A 20,415-nucleotide genomic window follows, 5' to 3' on the forward strand; every position below is an offset into this window, starting at 1 on the left:
ACTCTTCTGAAGTATTTTTTTTTCCTATATGAAGATTTAGTAACTGACGCGTGAAACTAGTTTTAATGGATTGCATTGCGGCTAAATCTCTCAGATTATTCCAACCATTTAGGCTAAATTTGCGGTTTCTTGTGAAGGTATACTGTATTTACAAAATGGAATTCATAGAATTTCCCAAAAAGAACCGCGTAACCTACAGTGGTGTTTCAATTGGGCCCTTCGCTACTAAACTCGCCAATAAAATATCTGTAGAAAAAGCATTACGTGATTGTTTGTTTTTCTGTATCACAAGAACTGGCTTGTTGGTTTAGGTCATAAGTTGTAGCAGTTCCAGTCCAACCAGTCCGTGCTAATTGAACAAAATGATTACGTCTGTAGGCATAAACAGGAATTGCAAATGTGGAAACTCAATTTAAAATTTTTGCATATATTCACCCGGCTTAAATAGATCCTTCGAAAAGCTGAATTGGTTGGTTTTTTAAATGATAACGTTACTGTTACAGATCTACTGAGACAAGTTTATCAGTCCACATAAGCTTCATGTTTTACCGTTACTGGGTTTAACCTGAGTTTCGATGCTATTGTTGTATTGTGTTGAATAAGCTGTGCCTAATAACATTTAGTCATGGGCATAATTGCTTATGATAACTTTTTTAAAAATGATTTGCAACTTCAGTAACTTTCTTTGATCATATTCGGCCGTTTGGCCGAACTGGCATTTCGAACTTTTCACTGGTTACTTTAATGATCGCTTCTTTGCACGTCTAAAATTTAGCAGTTGAAGAAAACACACGAGCACGTTTTGTTGTGGAATAGCGCCCCCTGGCGGCTGACTGCATACTGGAAGCTTAACGTGGGCCGTCAGAGAAGCATCATTCGAAGACTAATACATACTCAGACGTTTACAAATACAGCTTTACGCGCGCATTCTTCGCGCCATAGATGCAATTGCCTTCGAGTTCGTACAAATCTTTATCATTTTTCTATACGAGGAAAAGTAATTCAGCATACGGGACGGACCACATCCAATTCATTGCGCAACATACAGGCTTCGAATTCTCGCAATTATCATAAGACTGTTCAGTTTTTAACATTGTTTGTAAAATCTACTTCGGCCACCTGTTGTGATTCGCGACATACCAGACAACGGAATATAGTGCTTAACAATCACCACGTAAAATGTGGTAGAATACAGTGATTAAAGGGGGAAAAAACACATAGACAACGTTCGTGCTTTTTACACGTTGTATTTTATCAGTTTCGTACAGTTTTGTTAGCTGCTCCACTAAATACAAATCGCATACGAATAAATTCGAAAGAATCGCCAGCCGAATACTGGAATAAAAAATAAAAAAAATCATAAAAATTAAATAAAAACATATACCTTATTTTCCCCTCAGAAGCTTCCCTGTCCTATATATAAAATAAATATCGGCAGGTATTTATGAGGACATTTAAAATATATTGTATTTATGAACGTGCCCTTTATTACTGATACATTTTGAAGCGCACTAGTGTATACACGGTACCGGGACAGGCACAAGACAGCACCTGAAGTTATGGAGGAAAAAAATGTACTTCCTTCCTTGGACGATATGTGTCATCTGACAGTCTAAGTCCAAAAACGATTGGAATTTCACTGTAAATAGTGTCTCTAATCATTCTGACTGGTAAAGGCTAGTCAAACTCAACCGTACAGTAATCCTTAGGCTCCATTTCAACTGTAAAAATTAAAATGATCTTAATTACATCTGACATTTGTTATGAACTCCTGTAAAGCAATAAATTGCAAGAATGAACAGCACACTTGTCACTTTCCTCTCTTCCTATTGGACAGTTTTCATGTTTGGCTTAAATTATCCAGCTATCTGGGAAATCCTACTTCGTGGAACACACCTGTTACAGCCTGGATTTAAAAATTATTTTAACTACACATCTAACCGCTCATCCTGAGCAGGGTCTCAGGGGTGGCATAGGGTGCAAAATGGGGGGTACATTCAGGATGGGATGCCAGTCCAGTGCAGGGCACCTACACGCACCATCATACACACTACGGCAACAGAACATTTAGCCTAACTGTACATCTTTGACCTGCGGAAGGAAACTGGCACACCCAGAATCAAACAACATGACATGGACGGAAAATGCAAACTACACACACACAGCACAGGCGAGATTCGTCCCCGAAACTCCAGAGGTGAGGGAACAGTGTTACTGATTCAACCCCACGCCTGCAGCATAAAAAAAATTGGCAATCCTTGTGATTTTACTGCTGACAAAAAATAAATTGTGTTACTCATACTTTCGATTATTACTTGCATGAGCAACTATTGAGAAAAAAAAGAATTCTTAAAAACAAACCTGAAAAGAGGGGAAATTAGAAAGTTTCCAGCTATTGCCTTTGGGCTATTTAAAGGACTCTTGCTGCCTCTCGAGTGACCTTACAGTGTTCTCCTTCCTCTTTCCCAGGTCCAGCATGCATGCACAGGCAACTTGGAATTTGCATCACACACAGCAAGCGTAGAGTAGCACACAGATTTAGGGGAAGTAAGGGCCACCTTGCCAGCAACAGAAGTTGTAAATACTGCAGAACTTCTCTAAGCAGCACATCGGAACCAGTGTTTCGTTTAATAAATTAGAGCTGAGGAACAAAAATGATAAATTATACACAGGCAAACATGAGCCACAGTAAGAAAGAGTCAAGGTGAGTCACAGCTGTGGTAGACTTCCAGGGGGTGCCAGTATGATCGCAAACACGTAGAAGAGACCCATTAAGAGGTTCAGTTTTGCGGTCTTCTGGGGGATCTTTGAGTAGCACTGACCACGGAACAGCTTCTCCAGCGGGAAGGCCATGGGCAGCGTGAGCAGTGGCAGCGCCATGCTGATGGTGTACCTCGTTGCCAGGAAGCAGAAGAGCACGTAGGGGACGAAGAGCAGCAGGTTGAAGAGCACGTAGGAGAGGGCAGGCCCGATGAGGATGGCCAGCGTGACGATGCCCGCCTGCCGGTCCGACTCCATGTCCCTGGTATTGTTGCTATGCAGGATGGCCTCTGTGTTGAGCGCCAGCGGCACGGCGTAGACCAGCGGCAGCGCTGACAGGTAGCCCACCTGCACCGCGTGTGCGAACATGACTGCCAGGGGGCCGAAGGTGATCAGAATCACCACGTCGCCCAGCGCCACGTATTTCAGTCCGATGCCTGCAGGAGGAGATGGGGGGGGGGAGACGTCACATACGCACATAAACACGGAGCAATAGTTTTAAAAAACGTCATTTTCTTATTCAGCAGTCGCTTTTATTCAAAGCGACAGACAACTGAGAAAGTCACACAAGAGACTGAGGCAACTAGGGATAATGGTCTTAGCTAATGGGCCCAATGGGGGAATCTCTCTGCCAGCCACAGGATCTGAACCAGCGACCTTCTGATCGCGGGCATCAGTCCTAACTCACACCTAATACACACACCGCCCTATCTATGATGACGTCATTCTTCCTCAGCCGAACGTTTATAAGTTGGTACGACGGACAACAAGCACAGAAATATGGGACAACGGAAAGCTACACAGAAGGTGGAAGAATTACACAAAATACAATGTGGGCGGGGACACGGATTTGGAAGAGTCAGAAGGGGCACCTCCAGTGTAAAGGAAGGAGCCAGAGAGCCCTCCGAAGTAGACGAGCGCGAGGTGCTCCAGCTTCAACGTGGAGAGAAAGTAGAGCAAGGTGGCACACAGGCACCCGACGGAGTACAGCACCGCTCCAAACATCACCACGTCCTGGGGCTCTAGAATCTGGTCCACCAGAGTCCTGTCGTCACTCTTCTTGTGGTCGATGCCCTTGGAGAAGTCGTAGTAAGTGTTTACTAGGTTGCCCGCCCCGTGCACCACCAGCACGGCCACGGCACACACCATGAACACCAAGAGGTCCACGGTGCCCTCGGATTTGTAAGCCAACGCGCTGCCCAGCGCTACGGGTGTCAGCGAGGCGCTGAAGCTCCAGGGTCGCAGAGCCAGAACGTAGGCGGCACACTTGGACTTCACACCCATTGCCATCCGGCCGACTCCAGAGCTCGGCTCCACCAGATCGCGGGATAACCCGCCTGTACCCAAATCCTCCACTGCCACACCATGTCCGTTTGAGCCTGCCAACACAAACGTCTCTGCAAAGCCCGCTTTGGGCCCCTCAGCCATGCCTCTGCCAGGAGACCAAAGGTCTACGAGTCTCTGCAAAGGTACTGGAGAATGAAGGAGAATGTGGCTGAAACAGAAAACACAGAACGGCAACTTTAGTTGATTTTTATCCTGTTGAAATGAAACAAGTCAATCGCTGAATTTACTCATGGAATTCATATGTGGCAGGGGTTTTCAACCTATCGCAAAAGCTACTTACGCAACGAGAAAAACATTTAACACAAAGGTGTGGGTTTGGTTTCATTGGTAGAAAAGAAATCAGCCCCGAACCAGCACCACCCCATACTCTTATCTACCCCCTTGATTCTAGATCACACCTTATGGAATTGAGAATTAATGACAGGAGGGTCCCTGATTCGGGGCCGTGTCCATTTGGTGGGTCCCTGCTTTAAGTAAGTGCGAAACCCACAACTGACGAAGAATAAAAAGTGCAGAAAATTGCTCGGATGAGAAATCCCTCTCTGTAAATAGGCAGAGCAATTTACAGCTCATCATATAATAATTAAGTCACACTGCACAGAGTGTAATCATGATTTAAATACAGCCGTATCATTTGGAAGACATGCTGTTTGATACGGAAGGAGAAATGGGAATGTCGGATGGGAAGCGAATCCTAATCAAAAATATTTAAGACGCACCGATAGACTTGCATGACAGCAGGACTAACCGGGTCTTCTTCAGTCCTCCACTACACAGATTATGTAGTGATTATGGAAGATTATCTAGAGTAACAAACTGTGCTACTGCTACCTTGCTAATCTCTTTTCAGAGACGGAACCGAATACAAAATTTAGAGACTTACCTATTTTACCGTCACCGTAAATGGTGTGTTTTATACAACGTGGCAAAACATCCGTGTTTTAACATGGCCGTTATTAAGGCACTGGACCCGCTTGAAGTTCACCAGCAGACTCATCACGCATCGATCCCGAGTGGCCACGCCGCTTCTTCCGGCCTCTCGGTGTAACAGTCCCTGAGTCCGAAGGACAAATGTCGCTCTTTCATTTAGTTCCGCATACTCTTATTTAAGGTAACCATGTTCAAATGCCACCAGTGCGTATATATAACCTAAAGTTTCACAAAAGATATGTATGCCACGCTATTTTAAAAAATGACATTCAATAGCAAGCTAGGAGGAACGGATTTGGATGAACACATGAACATCTTAATTTGAAACAATTATATGTACATGCATAAATTCATAAAATCGAAATTCCATCGTGGAAAAGATTTTATTACAAGCATGGAGTGCTACTGTTGGCTTGGTTCAGAATCCTATGCATTTTACTTATTTACTTTTTATGTTTAGCATATGCTTACAGATAATACAATCTATAACATCTAACAACATATGAGCGTAATTAAATATGTCCTTTTTGTCACAAATAAAGTCCAACAGTCCATCCTGTTCTTGTGCTCAGATATTTTTTGAAGATGTTGATCTTCTGGAAATTAGTAATTGAGGCAAAGTGTCTTTAAATATCCATCCAACCTCCTCTGCTCATTCGGGTCCTGGTTGCGAGGACAGCAGTTGAGTAGAGATGCCTAGACCTCCTTCTCCTCAGCCACCTCTTCCAAGTCCTCTAGAGGGATACCAAGGCATTTCCAGGGCAGCCAGAAGACAATCTCTCCAGCCCCACAACATCTAAATCTTTCAGGAACTCGGGGCAAAACATTTTACATTTCCACTGGGCCCTTGAAAGACCCCCAACATACCCCCCCCTTCCCCCCAAAGTGCTCCAGGGGCATCAGATAAATGTTCTGGCCCTGAGGTCAGACCCCAGCTTTGCTCTCAGTTGTTTGTATGTGTAGATGTCTGAAAAGAGAGCGTGATGGGATATGTAAAGCAAGGCATTCTGATGTACTGGTGGAAATGGCAGATAGAGATCATTTCATCCATGGTGTACAAGATCAGAGCATTCACAATAAAGAAAACCGACTTTAAAAGGAGGGGGCTTTGACAAGCAGTTTGCATGTTCTCCATGCGTCGAGTCCACGTGTGGACTTTGCGTGTTCTTCCCACGTCAAGTCCGTGTTTGTGGAGTTTGCCTGTTCTCCATGCGTCGAGTCCACATGCGTGGACTTTGCCTGTTCTCCATGCGTCGAGTCCACATGCGTGGAGTTTGCCTGTTCTCCATGCGTCGAGTCCACATGCGTGGAGTTTGCCTGTTCTCCATGCGTCGAGTCCACATGCGTGGAATTTGCCTGTTCTCCATGCGTCGAGTCCACATGCGTGGAGTTTGCCTGTTCCCTGGTTCCCACCCTGGGTTCCCTGCCTTGTGCCCATAGGCTCCAGTCACCCATGACCCTGAACAGGACACCTGGTTACAGAAAATGGGTTAATGGTAATTTATATATATAAATATATACACACACACTGAGTGTGTGTATATATTTCATGGTCAGTGACAAAAAAGTTAAGCACCCAGAAGTAATGATCTGATATGGACGCAATTTGGAACACATGCAGACCAGTGATGGGTATGTATATTATTCGAATTCCAAGGAGCTGGCATGTCTAGTCACCTGACACAGAGGATGCCTCACAGATGGAACAGACAGCATTACCAGCACTTGACGGAGTTTGATAGGCGTCACATTGTGGTTTTGCATGAGGCCGGCTGGTCGTATTGTGCAATTGCCCAACATGTGGGGCATCCAGAAATCACAGTCACCCAAAGTTGGAACCAATGGGCCTGTCAAGGTACCTAGACATGTCATGAAGGTTCCGGTCACCCAAGACAGACCACACCAAGGGAGGATTGTTGTATTGTGCGCCAAGCTTTATAAAACCCCATGACATCTGCACCTGCCATCCGGACACAGGTATTAGACTCTCTACAACACCCCATGTCATCCTGCACCGTGTCTTGACGACTGGCATCAGCTGGACTACAGGTTCATTGTCCCATGTGAAGGCTGCCGTTAACACCAGTGCAGAGACGGCTGTGTTTGGAGTGGTAACTGGGAAGCATGGACTGGTGATGAAAGGCATCATTCCATGTTCAGTGATGAATCTCGGTTCAGCATTGCCACAGATGAACGTCGTGTGCGCGTATGGCGGTGCTGAAGGGAGAGGACCAATCCTGTCAAAGTTGTGGAGAGAAACTCAGCGTTACTCCTGGCATCATGGTGAGGGGAGCCATAGGGTATGACATCATGGTGTGGGGAGCCATAGGGTATGACATCATGGTGTGGGGAGCCATAGGGGTATGACATCACGGTGAGGGGAGCCATAGGGTATGACATCACGGTGAGGGGAGCCATAGGGTATGACATCATGGTGTGGGGAGCCATAGGGTATGACATCATGGTGTGGGGAGCCATAGGGTATGACATCATGGTGAGGGGAGCCATAGGGTATGACATCATGGTGTGGGGAGCCATAGGGTATGACATCATGGTGAGGGGAGCCATAGGGTATGACATCATGGTGAGGGGAGCCATAGGGGTATGACATCATGGTGAAGGGAGCCATAGGGTATGACATCATGGTGTGGGGAGCCATAGGGTATGACATCATGGTGAAGGGAGCCATAGGGTATGACTTCAGGTCATCTCTGGTAGTGATTCGAAGGACCCTGACAGCACAGCGCTACATCAGTGACGTCCTGCGTCCGCATGTCTTACGCCACCAGAGACAGCACCCTGGTACAGTCTGCAGGATCTCAAGGGCCAGTTACAACAGCTGTGGGAGAGGATACAATGGCTGCACGGTTCCCTTCCGCACTGTATTGCTGCACATATCCAGGCCTGGGGGGGTGCCACACCCTACTGACCTGGGACCAGCAGTGTGCCCACACTGCCAACTCTGTTATCCGTTTGATCTGATATTATAATCATTGTGATACAGTCACATGACCTTTCACCACGTGCAGATTCATTTCAATTCCACCACTCCACCTGGGTGCTTAACTTTTTTTGTCACTGAGTGTGTGTATGTGTGTGTGTGTATCTGTGTGTGTGTGTGTGTGTCTGTGTATCTGTGTGTGTGTGTGTGTGTGTGTGTCTGTGTTCGTGTGTGTGTCTGTGTATCTGTGTGTGTGTGTGTGTATGTGTGTCTGTGTTCGTGTGTGTGTCTGTGTATCTGTGTGTGTGTGTGTGTGTGTGTGTATACAAAGCGGCATGACAGACTGAACAATTCTGCATGTATTTCACTCTAGAGGAGACGTGTAGTCAGCAGAATAGCGTCCCCCTAAGTTATAGAAGCTTTCAAAGTACAGACACAGGCAGAACATTGCAGCTCTGTTTAGAGCCAGAGCCAGACTCCAGCCTGTGACCTTGGGCCTGTGAGCTAACATACACGGTCAGTTGTCATGCTGTTCATTCTAGCAGTTACATTTGCTTAATGCTCATAAAAATATTACAATGCAATGCATGTAAACTGTCCTGAAATAATTCATGACTATTCAACATTATCAACAACAGATTTCAGATACCATATTCAAAATTTTTATGAGCTTATGCTTTTAGTGTCCTATTAGTTTTGCACCCTTATTCGGTTATACAACTTTACACTTTTATTTAAGTACTTAGAATAAAATGTTTTCTGCTACTTTTTGTACAGGGACTTGAGCAAACAATCGGTTTTCAGCGTCAAATCAGCATCTGCTCATAAATTCTTATCGCAGCGTATTCAAACAATCTCTAAACCTTGCACGACAATATTTAAATTAAACTGTGCCCTATTTGATCTTGAATGTTTACAAAGTATGCATGCAAAACACGGGCAACAATTGCAGTCCTTCACTTCTGCACCGTATTATATAAAGAACCACCTGCCCTTTCCATTGGTTATTTTAACACTGTCAAGGTCCCTTATTTACTTTTTTAGTTATAGCTTGACACACGTCAAATATTTAAACAACGCTGGGGTGAATACATAACTGCGCTTTGACCACCTTGGTGGAGATCGCTTATGCCTCTTTAATTCATCAGTCAAAATGTATTTGTCTGTACTCCGCACTGTACTTCATATATTGTCACCGAGTGTGATCGAAGAGACGCAAAGCAGAGTGAGATTTGCACATGGAAAAAAAATCTCCTGTCTCAGTACAGTCCTACGGCTTTTAGTACCGCAAATTTTGCATCTTCAAATATATGTCTGAAACGAGATAATCGAATACTGTCCCATAAATCTCATATATACTTATCTATATCAGAATGTGTTCACTATTCAAATATAAATTTTAGACCGAAAAGCAGAATCAGTCAGGGCTCACAAAGCGCCCGACTGGTTTCCTTTTCTACTTAAAATTGTCGGGATCTGACCTCCATTTATAGTAATGTGATACCGTTTGGCCGTCTCTGCAGTGTAAAGCCGCAGCCTAAAGTTTGCGGAAAAAGGGGAAACGGTGTGGGCAGCGAACTTGAAAGATCTTTTCAGGCTCGGCTGGGAACTGATGCAGTTCCTCCTGCAGAAAAAGTCAAATTCAGTAAGAGCATAAACATATTCGAGGAAAAATAAATGGTGGTTCAACTGTTTCGCTTGTCCCTTTCGAGAGGAAATAATCTAGACGTGGAACTAAAGCGATGGAATACCAGACCTTGAGAAGTCAGCGACACGGCTGCTGCGCTCCTTTAGTCCTTATGGTGTCGGTGATCAGTGTATTTTTCGCGGGGATGCAAGAAACTGCAGCATTTACCACTTGGACCATGGAGGTAGGGTGTGCTAATTTCGACGCAGTGGGAGAGATGTCATCAACTTTATTAGAACGAAAATAAACGTGACGTGAAAGTTTTCCGCAATTTACATAATAACACAAACAGCATTGCATGTGATAGACTCTCTGTTTTTTAAAACTAGGAATATAAAATAAAAAGAAAAATTATGGTTGTATAATATCTTCCCATTATTATGTCCAACGTAATTTCGTCTCTGAATCAGCAACCTAAGTAACCCCCCCCCCCCCGGCCCAAAATAGGCGCTCTGCGAACTGCTAGTTCGCCTTTATCAGCACATTAACGGTACATCCAAGTTAGAATAAAAGTATTTCGCTTAGATTTCTGCAAGCATCTTACTGGTGCTCACTCCGTGAAACGTCATTCTTTGTAACGAAAACTTTTTTAAAGAAATTTTATTTCTTGATCATTTTACACATAACACGCATTTTTGTCCATTTACAATGTTGTTTTTGGAGTGATGCCTATTTTAAGGATTTGTCTTAAAAGGGACTATGTATGACCTGAAAAGAAATTGTGCATAACCACCATTCAGCTGTTTGCGACTGGTTATTTAAGCAAACGTAGTATCAGGGCACCCTGGTTATGATATAAGCTGTTAAATTATTTTTAAAATATAAGAATGCATGAAAAAATGGCTAGATGATGTGGAGTCATTGGATGCTCTATGACCCACAGCCTTTGTGGCTTTGGTAGGCCAAGGGTTTGTGTGGGTCTTCTGCATGGATCATGGAGGTTAGAGAAATGTCTACCAAGGCGATACTTAAGGGCAATTAGGGAAGATAAATACTTTGTGTAATTATGCACAAGTTTGGCACATGTACAGCTTTAAATAATTATGCTGTGTTGACGCCTAATGACCATATAGACGTCAGAATGGCTTCTGTTTGGGTCTTCAGTTTCCCAGCTGCATGTTCATTTGTTGTGATGATTGATGGTTGTCCTCTTTGTCTCTTGACCTGCCCTTTGCCAGATACTGGAGTCTTCTCTAATGGGCTTCAAGTGGAACTTGATTGAAACGACGATTCACTTGTTTGCTTTTCTCAAGGTTCACGGCATTCAGAAGACTCCTCTCAGCTATTGGTTAAGACCTCAATACTCACCTGACCTGCTTCTTCATTCTCTAACATTCACATCCAAAAGGAGTCTTAGGAAACGGAATATTCTGAAAAATTTCCAGCTTCGTTCTCAGTGGCTGGTCATTCATGTTAAAGCTGTTTCCTGGGCATGTTGGTGTGCAGCTCTGCCAAATGCCAGACTGGCATGTATTTCTTGTTTATCCACCATTAGGCACCATTGCGCCCGTAGCTTCCGGGATGGGCTCCGGACCCCCGCAGGTCAGAAAGGGACAAGTGGGTACAGAAAATGGATGGATGGATGGACATCAGCACTGTGGTCATAACTTTGCGTTCTTCAAATGTAGCCCAAGTTCCATCATTGTATTTATCCGTGTTTAACTCCATCAACCTGTAACTTGGACAGTTTTATCATATTCTGTTCTCACTGTGGCTTCTTGTGCAGCGTGGAGTTTCTCCCTAAGCACAGTGAGATGCTCTGACATACCAGCTTTTTCTGAGAATATTATATAGTTAGACATGGTCGTCCCAATGAAAGGCATTTTTCTAATCAATAAAGACCATGTTGAGCTGTGATTTTCTCATTATCCACTGTACATTAACAATGATGTCTCTTGTTCATCTGGCATAAATGACCATAAATTGGTATGTGATATGAGGGAAATTATATGATACACACTCTGTCAGGTCTCCTTTCTGTGGTATTGGAATATAACGCAGGCTCTTCCAATCTATAGGTCATTATGTTCTTGGCATAATTTAGTCTATATATCCCTGACCTCCTCCAGTAAGGTCCTTCCATGTAGATCCTTTCATTAAATATATATCGTGATTGTTGTTTTTGTTATATAAATCTTTTGTGTATTTCTTCTATCTGTGCCTAATATGCATTCTGACAGTTACTGCTTGGTCAGTCATGTCCATAAAGCTGTTATAGTAGACTTTTAATCTCATAGATCTTTGGAAAAAAATATTTTTTTCATGTTTATTTCCTTCTTTGGTATCTTTACAGGTGTTGTTGTAATATTGGCCTTTGTCATTCTTGATAGCTTTCAGAAAATCCCAATTTCCTATTTCTACGAGATCTATATCTTTCCCGATTTCGGCTCCAAGTTTGATTCTCTTCTTCACCGCCTCCCCTGTTCCCTCCGTCACACAATTTGATTTATCAGTCTCGCTGATCTTGATCAGTACTTTCGCAGATTCCTCTTGTATGACATCTTTGAATTCCATTCACAGTTCCTTTGTTCTTCATCAGCTGGGTCCAGCATTTGGAATCAGCCTCTGAGAATGATGTTATCCTTGAAGGAAATGACTCTACTCTCCAGGTCTTTTCTGGAAGTCACATTACTTTCATTGCTCTTTTCCCAAAAGATATGAGTCTAAAGGTGCTCCTTGTTGGTCGTGGGGGACTCTGCAGATGTAGATGATGATGAAGGCTATGACTGAAGCCAAGGTTTGTGAGGTCCAGCCTAACAATGCTGCCTTCTCTCTGTTCTTGGGTGGCTTGATATGGGAGCTCTACTGTTGCTGCTGCAGGAAGTTGTCTGTCTCACCCACAGGTCTTTTGCTTCAGCCCCAAGAATGTGTTTGGGCTCCAGTGTCTGCCAAAGCATTTTGGTCTCCCAGTAGATTGTGGAAAAAAAGGAAAACAGCAGAGTTTATAGTATGGAAGTTTCTTCTCCCGCTCAACCATATGTGCATTTTTAAGCTTGCTGTGCTTTAGTTGTATCTTATGTGAGCCCTCTCTTTGTTTTCATGGCATTCATCAAAGAGATTGCAAAGGTGACAGGTCACTCATCTGGGGGAGAAAAGAATGATGTTTATTTAATCAGGCAGGCACCATAATGAAGGATAACAGAATCTCAAGCCTCCATGGTGTCTTGTAGACTAGTAGTTCCTAACCCGTTCATTGGGGACCCCTAGACAGTCCATGTTTTTGGTCCCTCCCAGCTCCTAGTAGGCTGAGAGGGAGCAAAAATGTTGCCTGTCTGGTAGGACCTGGGGGGAAGCAAAAACATGGACTGTGTGGGGGACCCCGAGGACCGGGTTGGGAAACCCTCTTGTAGACCAGCGCCGAGACACACCCCCATGCACATCTAGGTCCCTGCATCAGCTCTGTCTTCACCTCACCATATTTGAAAATTGCCTTAATGCTTGAATTGGTCTGTTTCTGCTTGTCTGCTCTGATCTGAGTTTTTGTCTCCTAGGCAGGAGACTAATAAACTTTCCAATCCCTTGTCAGGTGCAAAGACTTGGCGTGTTCCACTAACAGTGCATGGCATTGCATGGCTGATTTGGTGCATGTTAATCATAAGATCAGTGCAGTTGGAGAGAAGCTCAGAAGATGATTCATGACTGTTCTCACCTCTTATGCTGTTGAATGTGGATGAAGCTGGATTGAAGCTGGAAACACCTTTCAGAGCTAAGGAGGGTATTTCTCTGATTTCCCCTGAGTGGATGCCCCCACACTCTAGGGCGCGAGTTGATTCTGCAGCCCCTAAATTTCCAGCTACTGAGAACTAATCCAATCTAAAGACTAATTGCTTCTCTTTCATTTATATTGATGGTGAATTCATCAGAAAGACCTCAGCCACGCGTGAGCAAGGCAGCTGTCTGAGTGTGGAGAGGTCGGCTCCTCAGTCCCCCCAGTGTGTCACCGTGCACCACAGGGGGTTTTATTTCCAAGTGGGTGACCATGGTAAAAAATGGACAGAGTTACTGGGTTGTCCGGAAGCAAAGAGCAGCGGTGTTATTTTGGGAACAGTGCTGGAGAAATGACGTCTCCCCTTCAGACCCAACTCTGAAGCATAATCGGTATGTCGACGGCACGCAGGACAACTGGGCTTGGCAGAGCAGGAAAACTCCCCCCTCGCATGAACATGAGCCGGTCCCGCAGCAGAAGACATAAGATAAGATAAAACTTTATTGATTCCAGGGGGAAATTCTTGTGCATGTGTTTTTACCGCCTTACACTGAATTATGGGTAAAGCACTCAAAAATGCAGCTCGATATTTCCAAAGGGAAGTTTCTGAGTGGCTTCAGACCCTGCCGAGTTTCAGTCGCCTTCCTCAGTAAAGCCACACAAGTCAGAAGCAGGTCTGCAGAACGTATCACATGTAACAGGCTGGACAACAGTTTTACAATAGATCAACCGCCCCCCTCCCCCCCGAATAAATAAATAAAATAGAACAGCTCACTATATTCCACATGCAGCCCCTTAATAGTATTCCTCAAAGAGTAATGAGTTGAAATCCACTTCTGTGTCTGCAGGAGTGCCCCGTGTAGGGGAAGCTTTTTATGGAGTCTGACGTGAAACAGAAAAGTAGGGGAAAAAGTTTTCAGGTGACTTCAAAAACTAAATTTAGGGTGCTGTGCTACGCCACTCTGCTAATTTAAAGTAGAAGTTTATCACTATGACAACATGCCGTGTTTATTTGGGGGGGGGGGGTGCTGTTTGTGATTTAGGGAGGTTGAAACCAGCTGTGAGCACAGTCAGGGACATAAAATTTTGCACACAAGTCTGAAACGAGTTATTCTGTTAAAAGCCCTCTTCTGTTAAGTTCTGACTCTAGGGCAGAAGAGATCACATCTCTTACCAGCCCATATGCTACCTTGCCTTTGGCTCTCGGAAAAGCACAGACGTATTTTTTTTTTTGCTCATTCATTGTATATATTTATATATATATGAAGACTTGTATTCTGGAATCTGTCATTTTCAAAACCTTTGCCTTAGGCTGCTTGTTGGAATTTACGCTGAAAACCTTTTCCAATCTGGGCTGTGTATCTAAGGTCAATCTCCTCCCTTTTTACATATTCTCTGATTTATTTGAGTAGACTGTGCATAGTTGGCGAAACGGAAAATAATTCTTGGCCTTGAATTAATTTGCATGTCTGTTTGATGATGTTTCATTGGGTTTGCTGCAGTAGCCAAAGATTAAATCTGTGACAAAATGTATCATACGGTGGTGCCTTGTCACACATGAGTCAACTTTGAACCAAACTCGGGCCGTTACTAAGGGGGAATTCCCCAAGATCCTAACCCTCTGGGATAGGGGGAAAAAAGTGCGATGGCACAGATCTCACCGTCACAGCGGCATGTGGCCCCTGCAAAAGGCTCCTGTCATTAGCCTTCATTTTTATTTTGCCCAAGGAAGAAGCTGAGCCCACCGGCGTGTTGATGATCGGGATCGGTAAAAACCTGCATTCCCGGGTGCTGAAGCTCTCCAGGAACAAGCGCTACACCCTCACCCCAGAAAAGCTCAAGTGGGACAAATTCAAGCTGACATACAAGTAGGAGGCTTAGCACTGAGACATCCGTGGGACGGCGGGTCCTGGCTGCAGAGCTTCCGCACACGGCCTGTTCCTTTCTGTCCTCCATATTCTGAGCTTTACGGTACCCAGTCCTTATCAGACAGACTCCAATACCCTGCAGCTAACAGACAGAGGTGTCGAAAGCCAGCTTAACCACATAAGTTCAGGGGTATATTCACTGTTCCCGGGGAGTCATGTACTTCTTCATTTGCACATGGCACACTGTCGTTCTGATTTAAACCCTCTTTCTCTGCTTCCCGAGGCTGCTGTCATTTCCGAAGAACTTAATGAACGCTAGCGATACACGGAAAGCCTTTGCCAAGGCCTTCATCATGTGGAGTGACGTCTCGCCCTTCAGCTTCCGGGAGGTCCCTGCCGGCGAGGAAGCTGACATCAAGATAGGTGGGGGACCCTTTGCTGGGGGAGGGGGGAGGGGTTGGCTGGTCATAACCATGATCCCATGTATAGAAACTTGCCAGATACCTTGATTCAGTTCAATTAATTACCTAATGCTTGGGGGGGGGGGGGGTACCAATCATTCCTTACGATTGTACACTTTATTTTACGTTATCAGAACCTCTCCTGGGGCCTGTGTAGGGCGCCTTTGCAAGTTTTATTTCACCAACCAAGGCAATAACTGATGCTGTAATCTTGTCTCTCCTTTCTGGTCACTGTGGGAAACTCAAATCACATATGCAAACCATTTAAAAAAAATCATATTCATCTTCTAAGGGGAAATGAACTGGGTTTTTTTCTCTCTCTGTCTCGGTTGTTGTGAGAAAAGTGACTGTCTACTGTGGTTTTTGGAGGTCTGTGGGAATCAGTGACCTACAGAAGGCGCACGCCGAAAATATGGAAAGAATGATTCCCAGTGGGGCTGAGTTGGCTCTCGCCTCCCTTGTCTCCCCCCCCCCCTCCGTCTCTCCCTACCACCATGCTCCCTGCCAGGCTTTTACCCCATTAACCACACCGACTGCCTGCAGTCCTACCTGCACCACTGCTTCGACGGCATCACTGGAGAGCTGGCCCACGCATTCTTCCCTCCCAATGGGGAGATACACTTCGACGATGATGAGTACTGGATTCTGGGAAACATGCGGTTCAGCTGGAAGAAAGGTATGTCTGCTGGTCCCAGCCTTATAAATACAAGACCCAGTAGGGCAGTTTGGTTGACCGTTTCCATGGCGAGCTGGGCGGTGACCCTACAGTGAGCGTTTCTACCGTGTGCCCAAGGGGTGTGGCTGACAGACCTGGTCCACGTGGCGGCTCACGAGATCGGTCACGTCCTGGGCCTGATGCACTCTCTGAACCCAAACGCCATCATGCACTTGAATGCCACACTGACGGGACGAAAGCTCATCACGCAGGACGAGGTGTGGGGCCTGCATAGACTCTATGGTAGGCCAAGCTCACCAGAGCTGCAACACAATAACACACACACTATGCTCACAGACCTCCAGCATAACTCTACAGTAGTGTGAGCTCACAGAAATTCCATCACAACACTTACTCTGTAGTAGACTAAGCTTATCACACAATATTACATACGTTCATGTTAGGACAAGACATCAGTCTTCTAAATAGTACAAAACCTAGCATCCATTGTCTTTGCTGACTGTAGCCTCATGTCCATCACAAATTTTGAAAGATCCCGTCTTCTCTCACTCAGGATGTTTAGACAGACTGTTCATTTGCTCTGCTTGGGCACGGAAGGGCTATTGTGAAAGCAAGCGGAAGCTCATGCAGAAGCACTGCCCTTCCAGCTGTGATTTCTGTTACGGTAAGAGCGGCCGATGCATACCTTAGGGGAGCGTCTCCGCTTAGCGGCCTGCGGCAACAGCAGTGAAGGGGTTGTGTGAACAGCACCAGTCTATCGAGTTCGGGGAAATGTCTGCATAAAGGGAAGTCTTGTGTGCATTCCACAATGGCTTCAGAGGAATAATAAAATTAAAAAGCAGACTCTGCTGTGTGTTCTGAAATTTTCCTGGCCTGAGCAAACGAAGGGATCTTGTTATAGATCTGTACAGATTACGCTGTCAGTGTGTCTGGCCAGCCAGCTCCTGCTTCCAGGTCATTGCTTACTGACTGGGAGAGTTTGGGTTTGTTTCATTTGCAAATGTAGGTGATGGGGGGTGGAAAAGGACAGCAAGTTCAATTGCCTCACGCCTTAATCTGTCTCCTTGCCGTCCACTTAAACTTGGGTACTTTAAATCTGACAAGTTATCCAGCTAAGCCAGAAATCTGGCTTTGTGATACAGGCCCACCCTCTGGATTTGTAGTATGTTGTCGGTATATTAGTTACTGAACTGTTTATAAAAACACATGAGGTCAGTTCACTCTTAATTTGAATTTTGTTTAGTGAGGTGACCAATACTAAACAGAAGTGAAAAGCTGACAGATTGGCCCAAAAAAAGCTTCTATAAATGCAATGTAGTCACTATATTATCAATATCTGAAGTGATAAAGCAGAGATGCATATAAGCAGATCGCATTGAAGATCAACCATGGTATTTTGAACACTAACCTCTTGAACACCCTTCCGGCACAGAGTTCCCCTTCCCCACAGTGGCTCCCACCCCCGTACCCCCCCGGACCAAACACAAGCTGGTGGCAGAGGGGAGGAAGCTCACCTTTCGCTGCGGGAAGAAAATCGCCGCAAAGAAAGGCAAAGTTTAGTGAGTATCACCAAATATCAACCCACTCCACCTCAACATCTGCTCAGCCAGAAAGCAACGCTTTCATGTTCCCGACGGTTCTGTTTGTGCGACGTGGGCCGCAACACCCTGTGTGAAGCGGCGATTAGAAGCCAGCAGGGAGTGCATGCGACTCTCCGGGACGCATTCCTGCTCGCCCGAAGCTTACTTTTCACACTGTGCTTCGTGCAGAACTGTGAAGAAGGGTTAGGGTTAGGGTTAGGGTTAGGAGGGTCAAGCCTACCTCTGCAGAGCCCAGGAAGGTGCCATGTCTCTCTCGCCCAGCCTGGCGTACAGCTCCCTAGCTTCATAGAGAAATACTATACATGCTTATGTCCTCGTCTTTCTTTTCTGTTTAAACACTATTAACATCCACTATTCAGTGGCAGCAGAATGGATTAGCAGGGTACCTAAGATGTGTAGGGTTACAGAGGACACACACACACACAGATACACACACACACGCAGACACACACACACACACACACACACGCGCACGCACACACACACACAGATACACACACACACGCACACACAGATACACACACACGCAGACACACACACAGACACACACACACGCGCACGCACACACACACGCAGACACAGACACACACACACACAGATACACACACACGCAGACACACACACAGATACACACACACACGCGCACACACACGCAGACACACACACACACACAGACACACACACAGATACACACACGCGCACGCACACACACACGCAGACACACACACGCACACACACGCGCACGCACACACACACGCAGACACAGACACACACACACACACAGATACACACACACACGCAGACACACACAGATACACACACACGCGCATGCACACACGCACGCAGACACAGACAGACACACACACACACACAGATACACACACACACGCAGACACACATGCGCACACACACACAGACACACGCAGACACAGACATAGACACACACACACACACACAGACACGCACATGTAAGGTATACATATCCTTATGGGGACCGCTCATTCATTTCAATGGGAAATATGCTAACGCTAACTATGACAACCTTAACACCCACCCTGCCCTAACCATAACCATAAGTAACCTAACAAAATACAAGAGTTTTTGCATTTTTAGTTTTTTCATAGCAGTCACCGATTTTTATTAAATAGAGTTTTCCCTTATGGGGACCAGGAAACCGGTCCCCATAAGGGAAAAAAACAGATATTTATCAAGGATAGGTAAACCCGCTCGCAGACACAGACATACACACACACACACACAGACACACGGCTATCATAAAAACTTCACCTACACACTCGTATTCAGTCTGTATTTCTATTGAATATCTAGTAGAAGCGTCACCCTAACCCCGAATCCGCCCCCCCCCCCCAAGCTGGTACAAAGACGGGGAGCTCCTGCAGTTCTCCCACCCAGGCTACATCTCCCTCAAGGACGACCACATCAGCATCGTGGCCAACGCCATCAACGAGGGCCTCTACACCTGTGTTGTGAGGAAGAAGAACAAGGTGCTGACTAACTACTCCTGGAGGCTACGGGTACGCTTCTGAAGAGCCCCCGACACCCCCCCACAGAGACATGGAAGCACCTGGACCCTGAGAGCAGACGGACAGCGCACACCTGGGCAGCAAAATCAAAATAAAAGAGTCATAACTTTTACTTCTTTTGTCATGTGTTGAACTAAATATCCTGATTTGCAGCGCTATCCTGAATAACCTCCCAAAAAACTAATCTTACATTATATGTACACAAATTATTATAGCAAGAACATACACTGAAGACAAAAGTTACATCTTAGGTTCAGATTTTTTGTGGTTCATAATATTTGTACCATGCAGCTCTAAACAGCAGCTCATTGACATTAATTTTAAATAAAAGAATTTAAGAATAAAAACACAGTTATAATGTGTTAAGCAATGTCATGCAATATAGCCTTTTCAGTACTCACTTTGATACTTATATTTGGGGGGGGGTGTGGAACAGATCTCAGTGGCGTGATAACGTTCCAGCTAAAACAGGATGGCGGCCAAGACCTTCCCACCTGATCAAGTCATTCAGGGTGCAGCCTCACATTTGCAGACCCAGACTGTGAAGGAGCCTGAGATTCCAAACGCACCCCCAGATCTGTACTTCATAAACATCTCACACTGAAATTCTCTCACACTGCCTTTGTACATACATATATGCCGAACATTTTTATATTCTTATAAATTCAGTGTTAGGTTAAAACCGGCAAGGGTTCCATTAAATGAACCAAAAGCATTTCATGTCATTTGTTCCACTTACAGATGCCAGAAAATAAAGGCGCATAGCAAAAGGCAGCATTTCAAGATGCCAGAGCTGGTTTGCTTAAAGTTACAAATTCCAATTTATGCTGGCTAAATCTTTACAAAAAAAATCCTTAAAATCCCTATCACAACAAAGAAAGAACACACTGTTGT

The 20,415-nt window shown here is 45.0% G+C and overlaps 2 protein-coding genes across 4 annotated transcripts; one reads left to right on the plus strand and one right to left on the minus strand.

Annotated features, from left to right (window-relative positions):
* Positions 1–1,231: 1,231 nt before the first annotated feature.
* Positions 1,232–5,174, minus strand: ubiad1 (UbiA prenyltransferase domain containing 1). The gene is made up of 3 exons (XM_023793566.2): positions 4,991–5,174; positions 3,633–4,255; positions 1,232–3,197 (listed from the first exon to the last, which is right to left on the minus strand). Exons 2-3 carry the CDS (start codon positions 4,186–4,188, stop codon positions 2,710–2,712), a joined length of 1,044 nt encoding a protein of 347 aa, XP_023649334.1. The 5' UTR covers positions 4,189–4,255; positions 4,991–5,174; the 3' UTR covers positions 1,232–2,709.
* Positions 5,175–9,287: 4,113 nt separating this feature from the next.
* mmp23ba (matrix metallopeptidase 23ba) lies at positions 9,288–19,633 on the plus strand. 3 transcript variants are annotated; one of them, XM_023793565.2, is made up of 8 exons: positions 9,288–9,849; positions 15,100–15,239; positions 15,523–15,662; positions 16,209–16,376; positions 16,494–16,658; positions 16,930–17,040; positions 17,809–17,935; positions 19,350–19,633. In XM_023793565.2, exons 1-8 carry the CDS (start codon positions 9,721–9,723, stop codon positions 19,522–19,524), a joined length of 1,155 nt encoding a protein of 384 aa, XP_023649333.1. In that variant the 5' UTR covers positions 9,288–9,720; the 3' UTR covers positions 19,525–19,633. The 3 variants fall into 3 exon arrangements, with proteins under 3 accessions (XP_023649333.1, XP_072569473.1, XP_072569474.1); XM_072713372.1 differs by having other exon boundaries at positions 9,714–9,849; positions 13,742–15,239; XM_072713373.1 differs by having other exon boundaries at positions 9,719–9,849; positions 15,104–15,239.
* The last annotated feature ends 782 nt before the right edge of the window (positions 19,634–20,415 follow it).

The sequence above is a fragment of the Paramormyrops kingsleyae genome, chromosome 6 (genome assembly GCF_048594095.1).
Source record: "Paramormyrops kingsleyae isolate MSU_618 chromosome 6, PKINGS_0.4, whole genome shotgun sequence".
NCBI lineage: Eukaryota > Metazoa > Chordata > Actinopteri > Osteoglossiformes > Mormyridae > Paramormyrops > Paramormyrops kingsleyae.